The 21,815-nt window shown below is 31.4% G+C and overlaps 1 protein-coding gene across 3 annotated transcripts in view; it reads left to right on the top strand.

The window, feature by feature from the left end:
- The window catches only part of RASSF8 (Ras association domain family member 8), a 93,832-nt gene extending 72,355 nt beyond the window's left edge, over positions 1-21,477 (top strand). For all 3 annotated transcript variants that reach the window (XM_052000176.1, XM_052000177.1, XM_052000179.1), the window contains 4 exons: positions 1,342-1,548; positions 15,023-15,912; positions 16,406-16,550; positions 17,525-21,477. In XM_052000176.1, coding sequence (XP_051856136.1) covers positions 1,446-1,548; positions 15,023-15,912; positions 16,406-16,550; positions 17,525-17,646 — 1,260 coding nt within the window. In that variant the 5' untranslated portion in view covers positions 1,342-1,445 and the 3' untranslated portion in view covers positions 17,647-21,477. The remainder of the gene's footprint in view (positions 1-1,341; positions 1,549-15,022; positions 15,913-16,405; positions 16,551-17,524) is intronic.
- Positions 21,478-21,815: the final 338 nt, after the last annotated feature.

Here is a 21,815-nt window from a genome sequence, read left to right as displayed (position 1 = left end):
ATTGGTAGTGCTACTAGAAAGACATTGGGAAAGAAAATAAACAATTGAGACTTCGGGTTCCTAATTAAAATGAGAATATTAAACAAGATGATATTTGATTCTCTATAATTATGTTTTTATGTCACATCTGAGATGTGAAACATCAGATATTACCTTTTGCATATTCCTAGATCATGGAGGTGAGGAGGAAGGTGCTAAATGTGGCCTTTGGATGTTGCTATCAATGTAGTCAGGGAAACAAAAGGATAGGGCTGTAAATCATTCCCCATTTGATGGGCATCCCTCTGCCACCACAAATAGAACTGCTATAAATATTTAGGACATATTGGTAGAATGAATGAATGTGTTTGTATAATATGTACCTGTGTATATATGAGAATTTTGTATATTTGAAAGGAATAACAAGTTATGCAGTTTCATGTATAATCACCTTTTTATTATACCATGTTGTGGTAATGCTCATTTTAGTCCATAAATTGAGACAATGATTTTAAAAAAAGAAAAGGAATCCCATTTACAAGGAATAAGTAAATCACATTTTTTTTTAAAGTTTGCATGACCTCTATACTAATTCTACAATTAGAAATATATTCCTTTGGATTTTTTCTTCTTTCAGAAAGACAAATATGTTCTTCGAAAGTTAGTCATGTTCTTAGGATTAATTTATTAGATAAAAGATGGATTAGATGGATGTACTCTTCCAACTCTGGGATTCTTGGATTCTGCAAAATTCTTCCCTTTTTTAAAACCATGCTATTTTCTTTGTCTCTGCTGACCCTGAAGAAGACTCAAATGACCCTTGGTATATAGGATAGTGTTCCCTAATGAATCAACAAGCATTTACTTATTGTTTACAAAGAAAAATAAAAATATAATTCCTGCTTTCCAGAAGCTTACATTCCCTTGAAGAAACCAATAGAGAATTATGTACATACAAGATATAGACAGAATAAATGGACAGAAAATGACTTCAGAAGAAAGGCACCAATAGGGAAGGAACTTAAAGTCTGATCAGAAAATGTATTTTATATAAGGTGAGATTGAAATTAGGAAAATTAATCAGAGATGAAGAGGCAAAGCATTCCACACATTTGGGACAGCCCCATGAAAACCCCAGAATTCAGTGATAGCTATCATGGGATTCTTGGTAATTTTTTTTAGTATGCTATGTCATGGAGAACCTTTTTTTTTTTTTTTTTAATTTTCTTTATTTTAGAGTTTCATTCTATCTCAAAATTATTTTCTTTCTTTGTACTCAAAAATTCAGAAAATATTTACTTCAAAGTAAATCAAGTTATGTTACATGTATATATTTAATTTTTTTTTTTTTTTTTTTTGCAGCTGACCCCAGATGTTCTGCCTTTTCATCATTTTGGTGACTATAGATATGACCTGAAAACTAGATGACTAGGTTTATAGCTCCTGCATGATTGGCTGTCTGCACCATGGAACTCAAAGTATGGGTGGATGGAGTCCAAAGGATCGTTTGTGGGGTCACTGAAGTCACAACTTGCCAAGAGGTTGTAATAGCTTTAGCTCAAGCAATAGGTATGTAATCCAGTCTTTACATTCCTGGGATTAAGATTTTTTTAATTTTTTAAAATGATACAACTTGTAAAAAAAAATAAAATAAATAAATGGAAAATATATTCCAATGTCATCAAGCCATGTCGTTCTCATTAGCTTTCTAAATCTATAGATGACAAAAGGGACAACATAACCTAATGGATAGGAAGTATATCTAGAATATGTTGGTTTAAGTCTTATCTGATATTTACTGCTTGTGTGACTTGGGGCAAATTATTGAACCTATGTAACTTAAAACTATAATTTGCAGATTTAGTGTTTATTTAGTGTTTATAAGAGTTTCCTTCCTAGGAAATGTATCAACCAATAAAATCTTAACAGGCTTAAAAAAAAAAAAAAAAAGATTTAAAATCTTAACATAGAAACATATGGAACACACACATTTCACTTTCCACAATTCCTCCCAACTGCAAGTAAAATTTACTGATTCTTTCTCATACTAGTCACAGAAAATTTTGTTTCTCCACATTTACACCAGTCTTTTTCTATCTAAAATGTATCCTAGAGCCATTATTCTTATTAATAACTTCACAATTTATAAACCCATTAATCCTTATTTGATCTAAAATATAGATACCCAAGAGCTCTTCGAATTCAACATTAATAAATGTACATATTTTTAAATGTTCTACAATAATTAATTTTAAGATATAAATAAATGAGACACAACTAAAAAACCACCAAATCTATATATGTACACACATATATAGAAATATTGTGTGTGTGTATATATATGTGTGTGTGTGTATACACACACTCATATTCAATGGCACAGTACTATATAAATACAACTTGAACATTTCTTTTCTGATTATATAGTAAAAACTAAATTGTAAAGCACTATATGATAGTGATAGATAACTCCTTACATGTATCTTTGTAACATTACTTTAACTTACTTTGTTTTGATTGTTTTATATCAGTGTTTTGTGCTGTTCAAAGTTTTAGTACAAGACCTATAGGATTTATAAAAGAAGCTATTTAGTCCAGTCTTCTTATTTACAATTAAGGAAACTGAGCCCCGAGAACATTAAATGACTTGTATAAGGCCACAGAAGTAGTGAATGATATTTGAACTTAGATCCTTTGAGTTGCAGATCAGTTCTTTTCCAACCATATCATACTACTTCCCTAATGACTACAATTCTACTGGTTGTCATATTGGCTGGTTTGGGTACAGATGGAGCTATCCTGTGCCATATAAGCAAAAAAAATGTCCTAGTAAGATTTGTTTTATAACTTTTCCTTTCCTATGGATTTCTCCTATAAAACCCAATTTGATAAATTGAATTGAAATGTATTGAAATTATTTGAAATCTTATGTTTTTCTGTCCATTAAAATTAACACTTCGTTTGAAAATACATTATATTCTTTAAGTAGAATTTAAGCAAAATATGGAATCAAATCAAATATTTAGTTTATTTAGTGTCATATTTTTAGTTTCCAACCATTTTTCCCAAATATTTTGATCAAAATTTATACTTTGTAACTACAAGCACTCAAAATGTAAACCCAAAGTAATCTTTTATTTCCCCACTTTTGATTGTGTGCCTTATTTGATCTGTTTTGACAACAATTGGAACACAAATTTTGCATTACATTTTTAAATTTTGACAAACCACTCTTTTGTGTCATTACTGCTTTATCCCTTTATAAGTTACAGAAGACTAACAGAAGACACGATAGCCAACTGATATCACTGTTCACTTTTTTAATCTTGGAAAATATTTTCTGCTCTATATTCAAATTCTTTTCAGAAATTCATAGGAATTTATAAAATTTATAGAAATTTATAGGAATCTCTTAATGTCATAGTGGATGGGGTATAAGGATCAGGAACAAATCTGGGTTAACATAAGCATTCTTAAACTTTGATATAATAACTTCAGTAGCCTTATTTTGTGAGTTATTTGTCAGAAGGATCAGAAATGATAGTAATTTTTGCTAAAAATGTGAAAGCACTAGTATTTACGTAGGATTTTAATTTAATCAATCTTTTCACTAATCTTTTCAATAAGAAGTTTGAATTTCAAATATATAGGATTGAATTAAAGCAGTTTATTTAGGAAATAATTAAATTTAGAAATTGATTTTAAGTAGTTTTTGGTTCTTAGAAATTAAGTCTTGCTCAAAGACCATCTGCAACTATTTCTTGAGTTAAGTAAAGGATTCTGTTTTGTTATTCCATGTCTGTGCTTAAAAATTTTTTTTTTTGCAAAAAACTTAGCTAAGAATTTTATTTAAATAATGGAGGATTCCTGTATGAGAATCTTGGGTAGTTTTTTTTTAATTTTTGGACAATTTTGACTATACAATCTTTATAATTCTACAATTTCAAAATGAATTTTAAAAAGGTTTTGCCCCTTTATTGCATATTTTTTCTTAATTTACAGATGATATACTTGAAGACCAAGAACTCCACTATAGTAATAATAATTGCCCTTTCTTCCATTGTTCCTTATATCCATTCATAGCATCACATACTTATATGTAACATAAAGCTTTATACACATTCATACACATGTATATGATTATATTCTATTCCCGTAATTCCTGAGATTAGCATTTTTAACTGGCAACATGCAGTACTGGTTACAAATATAATTCCAATATATTTGAGTGTATGATGTTTCCCTATTGGTGGAAGCAGATGCCTTCCAAAATGATAGATAAAATCTTGAATTCTTCTACAATCTCTCCAACAGATGTTAAGTGCATACAGCTTTTACATGACTAAACCTATGTCCTTTCTACTTGTACATCTTGCTTAATATAGTCTTTTCATTGCTTTTCTTATGTAATTCTTGAATAATGCATTGCAAGCTGCTCACATCTAAGATATTCCTTTCCATTGTTCTTCTAGTAATTCTATAGAGACTTTAGTATCCCATGACTCACAACTATATTACCAGCAAGTATATTGCTGGATTAAAAAAAAAAAAAAATGTGTAGTGAAAACATGGTAGAACTTAATTTGTCCTCAACTTGGCTCTTGGTCTCCTTCCAGTATTGACTAATATATTAATCTTAAATTTTATTCATTTATTAATTTATATTAAATACCCTTAGGAAATAGTAATGATGTTAAATTCATTATTTTGCTTTAATTCAGTGTCAATAAATTTTTAGGTCAACAACATTTTGGAATAGACTCAGTTGGGAGGTAATATTTTCTCATTTATAGCCTTCAAATTGCATGTTGATTTTTTTTTCTTGAACTTGATATTATTCCAAGAAGTCATTGATTGGACTACTTATAAAGATTTGGAAATGATTATATATCTGGAAAATACTGATTTCATCTATATTCTTTTCCTTTCTAGAAGGACTTTTAATATTCATAATGACCAAATATATGCTTTATCCACAAATATAATATTTTTGACCATCGAATATTATTTTAATCTCTAAGCAAAATAATTGGTTTTTGTTATTTTTTTTTTAAGTCCATGCTTCAGATTCCTATGGAAAATAATGTAAATTGAGAAGTCACTTTAGAGGGTTTGACTTATACTAGCTGCGGAAGATGAATTCATCAAACATAACCATAGCTATTTCCCCATGAAAAGTCTAGCAAAGCAATTTGAGTTGGCTTTCTCATGCTTTCTGGGTCTTTAATGTACTTTGCTGCGTCGTGATGGGGAGGAATCTTTTTATGGTTAAATAACATTATATTTAGACAATCTTTTCTCAACTCAATTTTTTTGCATTCAATAGGTTTTTTTCAATTACATATAAAAATAGTTTTCAGCAGTCAATTTTAAAAGGTTTTTAGTTTCAGATTTTTCTCCTTCACTCCTCTGTCTTCCTTTCCCAAGACAGCAAGCAATCTGATATATTATACATGTATAATCATTGTAAATATATTTCCACATTAGTTATGTTGTTAAAAAAAAAGAATCAATATGAAAAGGGGAAAAATATGAAAAAGAAAAAAGCAGAAATAGTGTGCTCCAATCTACATTCAGATTCCACAAGTATTTTGGAATTGTCTTGGATCCTTATATTACTGAAAGAGCTAAGTTTTTATGTCATAATTCATCATCCCACAATGTTGCTGTCATAACTCACTTTCTATCAGGCTTTAGAAAAGAAATTAAAATCTGCATTAGTAATAAAATAAATTATTGTAAAAACCTATTTTAATTGCTTAAATTACATTTTAAAGATGGATCCTAAGACCTAAACTGTCCAACACCAGTATCAAATACTGATATAAATTATATATATATATGATATAAAAGTAACTGGGATTATGGAAGGATTTTAAAATTCTGATTTCTTCATTGTAGGGTATCTCCTGGTTAACATTCATACATCTCAATATCTTATCAAGTTCTAAATTTGAAAATATCTAAATGGATTATAGGCTTAATAGAATTAGAATATTCAGGGGATAGTGGTCCAAATATTTGTAGAGAATTTGCCTCCTATAGTGTACAAAATAGGAGTCAGATTTAGTTCCATTTGCTTTATATCTATAGATATATATGAAGTTTTCACTTCTTCCTGCCTAGATTAATTACTTCATTATCACTGTTTTGTAGATGGGCAGAAGTGTTGGGGTGACTTTACCAGCAACACACAGCAGTTGAATGGAAGATCCCTCTCTGTGCTAGCACCCACTAACTCCTAGTCTGATATTCTTTCATAATGTCACAAGAGAGCAGTGAGCTTTAACAAAACATTACAATATAGGCACAGTGGTTTTAACATTCCAGCATGTCATGCAGTACTGCTCTGGAATGTTGGGCTGTAAAGAAATGAAAAAGAAAGAAATAATCCTTAACCTAAGAATCATTAAAAGCTCAAACAGTATGAATCAGAATAGCTCATTTCTCACTCTTAACAATGATAAGGACTTAACATTCTTCTAGTTCTTTGAGTCTTGTTTTAGATTATCTTGCTCATATTTAATAGGTGAATTTCCATTTCCCTCTGTGCAGTTTGAAAAATCAGTGATCTTTGACATGTTTAGGTGCTTGATGTAACTAATTTCTCAGGCTGGATAAAGGCTAGGAGCTTTTATTTAGATAACAAACAAAGTTTTGTTATCTACATCATAGAAGTAATCAGAAAACTTAATCATTGCTTAATAGAATAAATTGGGATGAAAAATGAAAGTATGTTCATTGGTAATGTTTGAATTGATGGCATAACATAAGCAGTTTCTATACATAAAAATTTGAGTTTTTGAATATTTATAAATGTTTATTTTGATAGAAGCTGTTTTATCTATGTGAACTCTTCATAAATCCTTCAAATCCTCTCCCATTTTTTTTGTTATACATTTTTGTGAACATTTGTGATAACTTCCCATATTCTTATATAAAATTAAAGGACAAAATATGTACAATTATGTAAAATTCCAAGAAATCATTTTATTATTAGCTGGGCTTATTATTTGAATTTTTTAGTATATTAAGCATGAACTAGGACACAAACAATATACTATACTAATATTTTTCTAAATCTAACAAAAGGTGGAATTATTAAAATTTTAGGAACATGATCAGAGCCTTGGAAAACAGAGTGCTGAGAAAGCAAAGTACTGAGCCTCCACGACATATTTTTAATTTTTTTTTTTACTTTCCCTAGTTACATGTAAACCATTTACATTTGTTTTTAAGACTTCAAATTCTAGATTCTCTCACTTTCTCCCCACCTTCAACCCTCTTTGAAAAGGCATTTTGAAATTTTTCCCTACCCACCCCTCTCTCCAAAAAAAACCCCTCAAGTTTTCAAAAAAAAAGTATACTTCAATCTCTATTCAGACACAATCAGTTTTTTTCTCTGTGTATGGATAGTATTTTTCATATAAGTCTTTCAGAATAGTTTTGAATCATTGTGAATAGCAGTCATTCACAACTGATCATCCCACAATATTGCTAATATTTTGTACAAAGTATATTCACTTGCTTGTTTATGGAGGACTTTCCAGGTTTTTCTGAGATGGGCATCTCCTCAATTTCCAGTGCTTTGCCCTGAAAAAAGACTTGCTATACCTTTTTTTTTTTTTTTTTTTCCTGAGGCAGTTGGGTTAAGTGACTTGTCCAGAGTCTTAAGTGTTAAGTGTCTGAGGCCAGATTTGAACTCAGGTCATCCGGACTTCAGGGCTGGTGCTCTACCCACTGTGCCAGCTAGCTGTCCCTATAAATATTTTTTGGGGAATTCATACCTAGTATTGGTATTATTAAAGCCAGAGGAGATACATGATTTTATAGCGTTTTTGGACATAATTCATAACTTTATCATTTAACAATTGGGGAATGGCTCTTATTTTTTATTTATTATTGCTAACTAGATTTCATCCATTTATTCTTCTCTTCTTTTTCTTTTTTTCCCTCTCCCCCCTCCACTCTTTCCTGCAGGGTAAGATCCATATTGATTGTTTATATTTGTAGTTGAGTCAGTTCTGATGAGAGTAAGTTTTACACACACACACACACACACCCCTCCCTCTACCTTTCTATTGTAAAAAGTTTTTTTTTTTCTTTTTGCCTTTTTTATGTCAGCTAATTTATGCATCAAAAGCACTGGACAGCTGGACATGCTTCATCTCTTTCCCCTTTTAATTGCTGGACAAATTCAAAAAGCTTTGGTTTATCAATTATGATACACTTGCTCATTAGAACCATATAACTTTGCATATTAAATGTAAATTTTCACCCACAAATAAAGAAATTAAGAGGTAGAGGTAGAAATAGATATTAGATTCTATCTTTCCCCATATCTTTGTATAACTTTTAAACATGAACCATTTTGCCAAGGTACAATTTTATTCAATTAAAAATGAGTCATAAGAAAAAATTTGTGCTAATGAAAACAACTCAGAACTGAGCCTGGCCTTATATTTTAGAATTTTGATTATCACTCTAGCAATATACAATCATGCCAAAATATGTGATTATTGGAAAAATGTATTTATAAAAACCTTTAAAATTTTCTATCTCTAGATCTTTATACACACACACACACACACATACACACACACACACACAAATCATGCAAATTTATACCTATTTGTAGGTATAAATCTCAGGACGTGGATTCCAATCCCCCCCAGGTCTTTTGACCCTAGAACAGTAATTTTTTGTCTCTGATTCCGAATGTAAAATGTTATAATATATTAAGAAATTAATAGATAATGGGAAGAAGCATGTTTTAATACTGTGATTAAGCAGAAAATTTATAACCAAGAACTGCATAGAAAGGAGAATTGGGAAGACTTGGGCTTAAGGCCCACTTCAAAATTTACTACTTAAATGATTATGAGAAAGTAATTAGAACCTTGATTTCCACATCTACAAAAATGAGGCTAATAATAGCAAATCGTACTTATCTCATAGTGTTGTGAAGCTCCAATCAAGTAATGTTTTAATGTCCTTTGCAAATCTTTAAACATCATGTATTAGTAAAATCATCCTAGTGCTAAAAATAAAAACAAAAGCAAACACAAAGAAAGTAAAAAAACAGCTGTGCCCTCAAGGAGTATACATTCCAATGGAGGAGATAATATGTAAATAACTAGGTACATGAAAGAAAGGTACAGTTGGGAATACTAGAATACTAAAAAAGACTTCCTTCAGAAGATGAATTTGAGCTGAGTCTTTTAAAAAGCCAGAGTGGGAAAAAAAGGTATATGGGGTTACAGTGAACATTCCAAGCATGGGGATAAAATCAATGCAGAGAAATGGAAAAGGGAGATCAAGTATGATGTTCGAGGAACTGGAAATTAGCCATGTAGTTAAGATCATAAAATGTTCCTAAGTAAATAAAGACTGAAAATTAGATACAGGTTATGAAAAGCTTTGAATGACTAACAATGGGCTTCATATTTGATCTGATTGGTGAATTATTAGAACTCATTGACTAGGAAGTTTACATGGTCAGAAAAATCATCTTGGTAGTTAAATAAAAAGATGCACTGGAGTTGGAAAAAGGCTGGAAACAAGAAACGCAATTAGAAAACTATTGTAGTAGTCCTTGTGAAAAATGTTACGTACCTGATGTAGGATATGGATATATGGATAGTTTGGCAATTGAATTATCACTGGTATTTTTAGAGAGGACCATTTCAGTTTAATGATAGAGTATAAAACGGAACAGATTTTGGAATTTAATTTGAAGAGAGGAAGGTGGAAGTTGTGAGTATAGATTTTTTTCAAGAAATTTAATCATAATGGGAGGAGAAATATAGGATGGTACCTAGTGGAAGTGATATGATGAAGTGAGGTTTTATTAAAACAGGAGAGATAGCAAAGAAGGAGCTAATAAGCTAGGAAAAGATTGATGAACAAAAGAGGGATTAGATGACAGATTGCTGAAGAAATCAGAGTTGGGGTGTATGTAGAAAAATTAGCCTTCAAATGAAAGGCCACCTTTTCACCTATGAATAAAGGAATATATAATAAAGGACCAATTATTTAAATGATATGACATAAGGAGAAGATTAGGGAAAGATGTATCAATTATTCTGATAACCAAATCAAAACAGCTGGGATGAGAGAAGTTGCTAAATGAAGCAAAATATTATCTAATATCTCTTATCTAAATTGTGTAATAAATTGCCACAAATTGATACCAAGAGGTATTACATTGCAAATAACTAACTGTAGTAACAAATATTTTAAAAATGTTTTTAAATGAAATGCAAATGATTATAATCATAAAATGTTTATTTTATCTTATTTTAATTTAAATGTTTATTTTAGGTTTTTAAAAAAGTAATATGCAAATGATAGAATATGCAAATTTTAAAATGAAAACACCTTAGAAATAGCCAATTGGCCAAGATGGTAAAAGGCAAACAGTCAATACTTAAGGGGTAATAGGATAATAGGTACACCAAGATATTTTTGATGGAATTGTGAATTAGTCCAAACATTCTGGAAAGCAAATTTTAGTTAAGTGAAGGGAAAAAAAGCTCAGGAAATTATTCATAAAATTGATCCAGGAATTGCACTATTGACTAGATGTATTTCTTGAGAAAATCCATAATGTAAAGGTCCATTTAAAATAAAATATTAACAATAGCAATTTTCATAGTATTAAAAAACTGGAATCAGTGAGTACCTGTGAATTGAAGAATGATTTAATAAGCTGTGTCATAAGAATGTTGTTCAATGTTATATCACAAAAACCTTTCAAATATGAGCAATCCAAAAAAAATGGGAAGATTTGTACAAAGTATTGCAGAGTAAAAAATTTAATCCATAATCATTTATTAAGTGCTTCCTTTGTGTTTGATGCTATGCTAGACTCTAGACAGTGACCAAAAAATGAAATAGTCCTTGCCCTCAAAGATCTAAGAAAATGATGTATATTGTGATGAAAATAACAACAGCATTTAAAGGGCAACTGAGTCCATTAATTGCATTAAATAATATTAGTTCTTGGGAATCAAAAATAAAGTACCTCTCCTTTCAGTAAGGAGATAGGATTCTATAGATCTAGGAGAATATAGTTAGTAATGGTGTGTTATTGTTGTAGTGTTGTGTTTTGTTTTTAAGACTGGCATTTATTTATTTTTAATTTTATTACATATGCATGGATAAATTTACAAAACTTTCTGTTCCAAATTTTTCCCTCCTTCCCTTTCACCCTCTCCCCTAGATGGCAGGTAGTCTAATACATGTTAAAATATATGTTAATCCAATATATGTATATATATTTATACAATTATCTTGCTGTACAAGAAAAATCAGATCAAGAAGGAAAAAAAAAACCCTGAGAAAGAAAACAAAATGCAAGCAAACATCAACAGAATGAGTGAAAATGCTATGTTGTTGTCCACACTCAGTTCCCACACTCAGTTCCCACAGTCCTCTTCTCTTGGTGTAGATGGCTCTCTTCATTACTGACCAATTGGAATTGGTTTGAATCATCTCATTGTTGAAGAGAGCCACATCTATCAGAATTGATAATCAATTGATAAGACTGGTTTTTAAGTGAGTTATCCAATCTAAATCCAAAAATCTTGCCATCTCATGAAAAATTTTTAATGTTGAAATTTATCTTAAAATTATTTTAAATGATCATTCAGTTTGTGATCATCCCCTCCATTTGATTAAAAGAGGCAATGAGAAAGGTAACAGAAAAGCAGGAAGAATCCTTTTATTGAGCATTGATCACCAGAAATGGGAGTCATGAGAACCAAGCTCCCTGATATAAACTTGCCATCTAAGTCTGAGAGAGGCAAGTCTGGAAGCTTATTCAGAATTAATTGTAATAAATATGTCAGACTTCAAAACAAAGATATATATACATATCTTTCTGGTGATATGCAAGAAAATACACAAGTCTGTTAAGATCAGTTCATTGGCACATTCCAGTAACCTCCAAGTTTATATAGTTTGGTTCCATATCCATATAAACAAACATCTCTTAGCACCCATAAAAAGAAATGTCCCATTGCTTTCTTTTTTCCATGCCTGTTGATATCAGATATGACAGAATGCTTAAATACTTTGTAGGATATCGAACCCAATGCCCTCATTTTACATATGAGGAAACTAAATTGTCAAATGGTGAAGTGACTTGGCTACAAAAAGGCAGCAATCTAGGTCCAGTATTTTTTCCTTTGTGCTACCATGTGGCTCTTAAATAAGGCAACTTCCTGAGATTCCTCCTTAAATCATATAAACAAAATGCAACTAGGAGCTATAATATAGAATGGTGGATTTGGTCTTGTCAGACCTTAAAAGTCTATTTTACCTTTCATGATTAAACTTGTAAAGTTGAATATTTTAGTCCAAGTATTAGACTACATTTATCCCTATTTTTCATCTTAAAGGATTCAGCCCCAATGCTTTATGTTGTAAAGATCTTTTTAGAACCTGACTCTGTCACTTAGTGTGTTAATGTCTCAGCTGCGTGTTTTTTTTTTTTTTGCTGGTCTGGATAGATTCTTTTTTATTTATTTATTTTGTTTATTTTTTTATTTTTATTTTTATTTTTATTTTTTTTAATTTTAATATCTTTTTATTGATAGAACGCATGCCAGGGTAATTTTTTACAGCATTATCCCTTGCACTCACTTCTGTTCTGATTTTTCCCCTCCCTCCCTCCACCCCCTCCCCCAGATGGCAAGCAGTCCTTTACATGTTGAATAGGTTACAGTATATCCTGGATACAATATATTTGTGCAGAACCGGACAGTTTTCTTGTTGTACAGGGAGAATTGAATTCAGAAGGTATAAATAACCCGGGAAGAAAAACAAAAATGCAAGCAGTTTATATTCATTTCCCAGTGTCAGCTGCGTGTTCTTCTGCAAATCTGACAAATGCCAACTCTTCCTTCCTATTTGTTATTGAGAAAATATTAAATAACCTAGGGACAAGCACAAATTCTTAGGACATTCCACCTGAGACTTTCTTTCAAGGTGTTTCAAACTTTTATGAGTTCAGTCCCAAATCCATCTTTTGTACATTTATTCATTAATTACAGTGTACATCCAGCTAACTTTTCCACATGATATCACTAGAGACTTTTTGCACTTGTAGATTGAAATTTAAGCAAATTATAGCCATGGAATTCTGGGTTTAATAATCCTATTCAAAAAAAGATGGTAACATTAGCTGCCAAGACCCATTCTTGATGAAATCACTTTCTAATCATTGTTTCCTTTTCTAGATATTCACTAGCTACCTCTTTATTAATACATCTTAGGATGGTCTTAGATTTATTCTTTGGTGGGCTTTGCGGAGTTCATTCTTTACTCAGGACAAACATTTGCCATTCTCCCATCCAGTAATATTTTTCTTGCTCTTCAAGTCTTTTCAAACATTACTGACAGTAATTCATCAATTACAGAAACCAAGGGATATAGTTACTTTAATCTCCTTAGTAACCTAAGTTACTTATTGTAGTTTAAAAGAAAATGTGATTACTTAATAACTTTGAAAAGCATGGTGCTACTCTTTCATATTCAGCCTTTTACTTGTCCTTGTACTCATCTTCTGCAGATACCTTTTTTTTAAAATCTAAGCTGACATGTGAATTCCCTGCATGTATACATTGGTACCTTCAAATAGCTCTCCTCGTTTCTCCACAGAATTGTTTCTATTCTTCAGAATTTCATTTTTGAGAGCAATGGAGCCAGAACATTTTATCTTCCACCTCTACCACTGACTACTTCAGTAAACTTGGCATATGGTAGGAATAGTATCTCCAGGTACCTAACTAGTATCATGCAAGATGGCACTCATGTCTTGCTGATTCCATATTTGAGATGGTCTCCACTGTGCCAGGCTGGATAATCTCTGCACAAGGAAAGGGAGGCAAAACATCTATCTTATCCTTTCTCTCTCTGAGCCTGTGATTCAAATGAATGAAAGGTTGTTTCATTCATTAAATATAAAAATGGAATTTCAGTGTAGTATGGAAAGTATTTGGAAAGTTCCCTAATATTGTATTCTCCCTAGTTCTCCCTACAAAAACACATGTACCCTTCCAATCTGTGATCATGGTTTGGAGGTGACAGTGGGTTATTATGCCAAAAGAACACAAGTCCTAGTAGCAGATTCTGTCAGTCTATAGTTAGTTATTGTTTTTGATGTCTGTTTGTTTTAGTGATGTCTTTTGTTTTTATACCACATATCCCAATATTATCTTCCCTTCTAACAATAAAAATGGAAAATGGGGTAAAATCTCCACCATGACTGCCTCTGATACACTTGCAAACATTTCCTCACACATCGTCTCCCATGTCTCTATAGAAAAAGAGAAAAATGATTAAATATATCCATCTCTTCTCTAGCACTAACATGTGTCATTATTACCAAAGTTGACCATCTTTCAGAATTTTTTAAAATTTATACCAGTTAGTATTTTTGTATGTACTTACCTCCTGGTTCTGTTTATTTCATTCTGCCTCAATTAATGTGAGCCTGCATATCTTTCTCTGAATTCTTCAATTATCATGTTTTATGGCTAGGCCTTATAAAATACCATATATAATATATAGATAGTAAAGCACACAACATAAGTTTGCATATACATGTTAGATCCTTATATGTATTTAATGTGATTTTAAAAGTACATCACAATTTCTTTCTAACATAAATAATCTTTAAAGCTATGACTTATACATTAATGGACCATATGACAACTATTTCAGAGGATCATCCTAGACTGATAGAAGGATGATAAATTCTCCAGTCTCAGCAACTCTCAAAGATTATAAATTGTAGAATGATTAAGGTCTGCAGTTCCACACCAACAAAATTAAAAGACCTTTGAGAGGTTTTAGTTCTGTATATTTAAATACAAATCTAAATACACCTTTGAACATTTGTCATCTTTAAATCTTCTGGGAATTGATTTGTTCCAACTTATAAAATGTACTATAGTATTATCAAATAGCTCCCTCTGTTGGATAATTTTTGATATTGTATATACAGTTTGGACATCTTGTTATTCTTCTTACCTAGGTCGAACCGGAAGATACACACTAATAGAAAAATGGAGAGATACAGAGAGGCACTTAGCACCTCATGAAAATCCAATCATTTCATTAAACAAATGGGGACAATATGCCAGTGATGTTCAACTGATATTACGTCGCACAGGGCCATCTCTTAGTGAGAGGCCAACTTCAGACAGTGTTGCTCGAATACCTGAGAGAACTTTATATAGACAGAGCTTGCCCCCCTTGGCTAAACTGAGGCCTCAGAATGACAAATCAATAAAAAGGCGAGAGCCAAAAAGGAAATCTTTGACATTTACAGGAGGTGCCAAAGGACTCATGGACATTTTTGGAAAAGGTAAAGAAACAGAGTTTAAGCAAAAGGTTCTCAGTAACTGTAAGACGACAGCAGACGAATTAAAAAAGTTGATCCGCCTTCAGACAGAGAAGCTTCAATCCATTGAGAAGCAGCTTGAGTCCAGTGATGTGGAAATTAGATACTGGGAACAAAAGTACAATTCTAACCTGGAAGAAGAAATTGTTCGTCTTGAGCAGAAGATCAAAAGAAATGATGTAGAAATTGAAGAGGAAGAATTTTGGGAAAATGAATTACAGATCGAACAAGAAAATGAGAAACAGCTGAAGGATCAACTTCAGGAGATAAGACAGAGGATCCTAGAATGTGAAGGCAAATTAAAAGACTATTTAGCTCAAATTCATAGTATGGAAAATGGACTAGAGGCAGAAAAGTTACACCGGGAAGTACAAGAGTCACAGGTCAATGAAGAAGAAGTAAAAGGAAAGATTGGGAAGGTTAAAGGAGAAATTGATATTCAAGGACAACAGAGTCTGAGATTGGAAAATGGCATTAAAGCTGTAGAAAGATCTCTAGGACAAGCCACCAAAAGGTTACAGGTGAGAACACTTTTACAGAAGGCAATTTCAGTCTACAAAGTTAAACATTCAGAAATGATTAGCATTTGATTTCATTATATTTAGCAATCAAGATTGGCAGTGGGATTTTTGGGGGGGAGGGCGGGGAGAGGGTGTTCTAAGTACTAGAAATATATCTCTGATTACAGTAGCATCTTACTAGAATCTTTGTACTTTATGAAGGAGCCTGGAAACGACCAAGGTATCAGTGAAATGATGGATACAAAAATTTTATGTTTGTACTCTCCAGAAGTATTTTCAATTGAAGTAAGTAACAGATTGATAGATATATGGATGCTTTGCCTTTCCCATTGGGGTAAAAATGAGCTCTTAGCAAAAAGTGTCGATCTAAATGAAATCTTTGTGACTGAGTACCCAACATTTTAATTCTTTAGTCACAGATGACTATGAAAAGGTGTTTATTTGCTTCAGGATTAAAGAGTATCTTAGTAATTTTTTTTCCTCTTTGAACTAGGACAAAGAACAGGAACTAGAACAGTTGACTAAAGAACTTCGGCAAGTCAATCTTCAACAATTTATACAACAGACAGGAACAAAGGTTACAGTTCTACCAGCAGAGCCCATTGAAGTGGAAGCCTCGCATGCAGACATAGAAAAGGGTAAAATATTGAAATTTCTCTTGGGAATATTATTTAATCTTTTTTTTTTTTTTTTTGCCTTTTAGTGATCAGTTTTGAATGAACTATCCACACAATTTACAATAGTAATTTATTATACTACTACTTACCCATTTAATTTTTCTACAAATATATATTTGCCTATTAGTAATCTTGAAAGTAAGAACATGCAAAAATATATGCAAACTAATCAAAACTAATTTTATTCCTTCATTTAGAAGACTTTCCCAGACATAATACAAATATCACAATTGACTAATTTGAATTTTATATGTTCTACACTGTCTGTTTTTCTTCCTCCCTATTAATTAATTGAAGTTGTATTTCTAGTTTGGCATATGTTTTTGTTGAGTTGTTTGTCATGTCCAACTCTTTGTTATTCCAGTTAGGGTTTTCTTGGCAAAGATACTAAAGTAGTTTGCCATTTCCTTTTCCAGTTCATTTTATAGATGAGGAAACTGAGGCAAACAGGGTTAAGTGACTTGCCTAGGATCACATAGCTAGTAAATGGTTGAAGCCAGAATTGAATTTACGGCAACAACAGCAGCAATAGGCACAGTTCTAAAACTGTGCCTGAAACCTAAGATAGCAAAACTTATAGATACAATGTCATTTTACTTAACAATATTATTTTTTAAGAAGTAATTATGTAGTTGTAAATTAATCCATAAATATAAAAGTAATTATGCATTGTAAATTAATCTGGCTAATAGAAGAAAATTGAACCTTTTTTAAACATGTCAACTAGATCACCAAAAATCAACTTATTGAATGGACTTTAAGGCAAAGTCACACTAGGTCCTTTATAAAAGGACATATAATTTGTTTCTCTATATGGTGTAAAGTATGTTCTTAGCTCTTTGCCTTCATAGGCCAGGGACTCTTACTTCCTCATGCTCTTTACAAGTTCAGTTCATTAACAATTACTTATTACTAATGATTATTTTCTTGTTTAGACACAGCTTTCCAGTCTGGATCCTTAAAACGGCCTGGTTCTTCTCGGCAGCTCCCCAGTAACCTTCGGATTCTTCAGAATCCAATTTCATCTGGCTTTAATCCTGAAGGCATATATGTATAATAATAGCCGCCACTTTGGGAAAGGACCAGTAAAGGTACCACAGGACCGTACCATTTTCTTCTCTTGGAATAGTGCCAATGATGTGTGGAAGAAGTATTTCATAAGCCACTGTATCTTTTGTTTTCTCCCCCATCTTGCAAATACTTGGAGCCATACCCAGTGCACTGATGCAGATGAACAAAGGAACTGTGTTTCTGAATATCAACAGTGTTGAAGTTTCTGTCCAGCAGCTGTAATGCAAAGCTGTCATTTTTATTTGTAGCATTTTAAAAGCTTTAGGAAAAGTATTATTCTGTGTTTATACATAAATAAAACAGTGTCTGAAGAGAATGGAAGAAAAAATGTGACTGACTTAAAAGTTTAATTTATTCCATTGAAGTGATGGATGCCTGAATGTTAATGTTTTAATTTTTTTTTTTTTTTTTTTTGCTGTTGCTTGTGACTGATTACTTAAAATATTGTATGAACCTGAATGTGTGTATATGTGTCCAGACTTCACTTATACCTTTATTCATAATAACAGAAATGTTGTGGGGTGCTCTCTTTTGCATTATTGCTAAAAGAACCATTTTGTACGTGTTGTGTGGGTGGTCTCATCCTTTTCTTGAGACACATTTTGGGGGAGTAATATGGCATTAGCTTGGTCAATTCATTTTTTTTTTAAATCTGGAGAGTTTAGCCTTCTTTGAGGATTTTCCAGGACATGAAGGAGAATGCACTAGATAGAAATATTTTTATTATATAGAATGTATATTTGTAAGTTTCTGCCATATTTCAGACCCTATTGGACAAAAAAGTGATTATTAAATATCTTACCAAATAGATTTGGGATTATATGTGGATTTATTTTTATCAGCCCCCCATTTTTTTTTGAAAAAAAAATTGTTCTCATTAACCCTTAGGATATTAAAATACAATTGTAGATTAAGGTCATCTCTATATTGAATGTGACTAAATGATGCCTCCTTTTAAAAGCCCGCTTCATATGTAGGGCCTACCGAAACAGATAATATGAATGTTACTTTCTGGATATAGGTAATTATAGATGCTGGGTCACTGTGCCTTCTTAATCACTTAGGCAAAGAGAAGGAAGAACCGGGGGTCAATACATCCTACTGGGAAGAAAAATATGAATTCAGCACTTGTTTAAAAGTTTTAAAGTATTGCTGATGAAACATCATGTTTCAATTTATATGTTCCACTTAATAAAACCAAAAATAGTGTAATTACCCCCAAATAAAATAAATGACTGCCTAAAATTCACAACTAATACTCTAATGTATGTTACTTGTTAGCACTTTTACATTCCCTATGACCAAAATCCAGCATTTCATAAAGCTTTAATCTATAAAAGAATGATTTTTTTTTTAATCTGGAAAACATGCACTCTGTTTTATTTCCTTAGCAAAACAAAAGCTTGTTTCAATGTTTTTAAAACAATTACCCAAAGCAGATTTTGGCCTATTCCTGAAGGGGAAGTTTGGATCTTAAAAGTTGTAAATTCATTAATATCATAAACACATGACTGTTAAACTTCCTAAGAAAAAATGAAAGAGGCCATAATATACCTAGGTTCTTTCCAAGGAAATTCAGTCCTTGAAGCAAAATTAATTTCACTGATCCAGATAAATTGGAAAGTGTCAAATAATCTCCTTAGCTTCTACCTCTCCAAAATGATTCAAAATGCTTGTATCTGATATTTGCCACTATTACTGAAAATAATTGGTTTATATCACTATATTTTGGAATAACCGGGATATTGCTTGGGCCTTCACAATTTTGTTCTCAGTTTACATTAGTATCTTTTCCTTCAGTACTTTTTTCTTTTTCATTAGAAAATTGGGAGTATTTTAAAAGTCATCATTTGGGGACTATATATTTCGAGAAAAATACTGGAAGATGTACACCCAAATATATGCCTTACTACTTTTTATCTAGAGACCACTTATTCACAAGGAAAAGTCTTCTTGATTATTAACTCTTAATGCAAAATACAATTTAATGAAAGAATATATAGAAAATTAAGAAGTAAAGAGAAAATTGAAAGTGGCATATAATCATATACATTAATATGAATGCTTTCTGAGACTTCTGGAAAGCTGGACATGAGACTCTCTATCCTCATCATCATTCTCAAAAACATCAATGTTCCTTTCTGAATAGAAAGTATAAAGTAGCCATGTATTTAAACCTTTCTCATGGCTCCACAAGTATATGGAGAGACCCTTTTAAAAAGGGAAAGGGGAATGGTTAAGAATCCATTTTCCTTAAATAATTTGGAAAACTTTGAATTCCAAGCCCAATCATTTAACCTGCCATGTACAAAAATGGCCATGTCTTTGGCTTAAAAAAAAAAAAAAAGAAACTAACTTGCAAACTTGAATAGCATAGATTACAGAATTTATGTTTACATGCTTTTTATATTATCTGGCTATTTAATATTATACACTATTTTAATACAACAGATTGCCTTCAAATTTGTGTTTTACTAAAACTTTCAGAAACAGGGCACTGCAAAATCTTTTCTACTAAAAACTAAGTTGAAAAAACATTGGCATACTTGCCTCTGGGTGTCCCTTATTCTATGAAAATTGCCAATACATGTGCCTAAGTGGTTTTGTTGTGCTTATAAGAGATTTTTTTGTTCACCAGCATCTGCTTTTCCTTTCAATGCACAAGGGACATATGTGTAATTTCAATTAGCATTAATGGAAGTTGCATATACAAATCCCTTGTTCATCAGTACTAAGAATCAGTAGGTCATTGTTTAAAGAGAAAAGAGACTAACAAAAGGAAAATAGGATCAAATTAGAAACGTATTTAAGAAGGAGCAAAAACTGGGACCATTTCACAACTAACTATGGTACCTGCTTTAAAAAATTTTCTTGTGAAAAGGAACAAATGGTCTTTAGATAAAGTGATGTGTATATCATTCCAGGTTTAGAACTATGATCGATCTGAATCTAAAACTTTTGATTTCAGAGGGTGCAGAAGGAAGTGAGACAATGGGCAAATTCTAGTGTTCCTTACCTTTACATAATTGGGCCTTAATTACCTATGTAAATAAATGGTTTTCATATCCTCTCCCCAAGTTGTTATGGCCTATATTGTATTAAAATAGCAAAGAAGTGTTACTTTTATATTATGTCCATTAAAAAAAAAAAACATTGCATGTTTATACTATTTGCTACAGTATTTTAACATTTTGGATAAAGGCCATCAGCTGTATGGAGAAGACAAAAACAATCACTATTTATTCAGTATTACTGCTTTATGTTTTCAGAATGAAGCTTTCAATGCTAATACAGTGATTTCTTGAAAGCTGCAGTAGCTGTTTTAATGCATTTTATATATTTTTAGAAACCAAAATAAATGCAGATAACTATTTAGTATATTATGTTAAACCAGCAGAGATATAATGGCAATAAAATATATACATGTTATAAATATATCTATATATATGAATAGGGAAAGGGGAAAGATTTTAAAATAGGTTTACAACCAAACATGGTATCCGTCTGAAATATAATTTCTCATATCCCTCTTTTTTTTTTTATTGTAAGGTACTTGATTAGAATATTTCAGTTGTTGCTGCTTTACACAGAAAATGCCATGTTCACTAATTGTGAATACAGGAAAACAGCTTTTTCGTGCTGCTTTGCTTAAATATAAATCACAGTTCTGTAATCTGTATTATATGTAATTATTCTTTTCTTTTGACTGTCATTTCAAAAATGTATATTTTCTGATTATTATCATGAATTGTTAATGCTATAAAAAACAAAGGATAAATATCTGATATTCTCCTATATAATAAATTCCCATGAGTAATTAGGGTTTTATTATTGATGGTTTCTTGGAATATATTGCACATTTTTTAGTTGTAATAAAATTTAGTGGTGACTCAATTAAAAAATATCAAATACAAAAGGTGCATATCTTGATTAGCACATAGTTTTTTTTTTTCCAATATAATAACCATTATGACTGGAAAAAACATCCTTAGCATTTTAGTGAAAAATATCTTCCTTAGAAGTGAAAAATAATTTATCACTCCAAGACTATTTAGGAACAATAATCCACTTAGCAATAGAGAAGTGCCAAAACCTACTTTTTATTGAAATATGAAGTATACCACCACCCCAAACCTTTAACTGAAACAGATTCCT

Source organism: Antechinus flavipes, chromosome 5 (genome assembly GCF_016432865.1).
Source record: "Antechinus flavipes isolate AdamAnt ecotype Samford, QLD, Australia chromosome 5, AdamAnt_v2, whole genome shotgun sequence".
NCBI classification, from domain to species: Eukaryota; Metazoa; Chordata; class Mammalia; order Dasyuromorphia; family Dasyuridae; genus Antechinus; species Antechinus flavipes.
The sequence above is the reverse complement of the archived record's forward strand: the minus strand, read 5'-3'. Positions and strand labels throughout refer to the sequence as shown.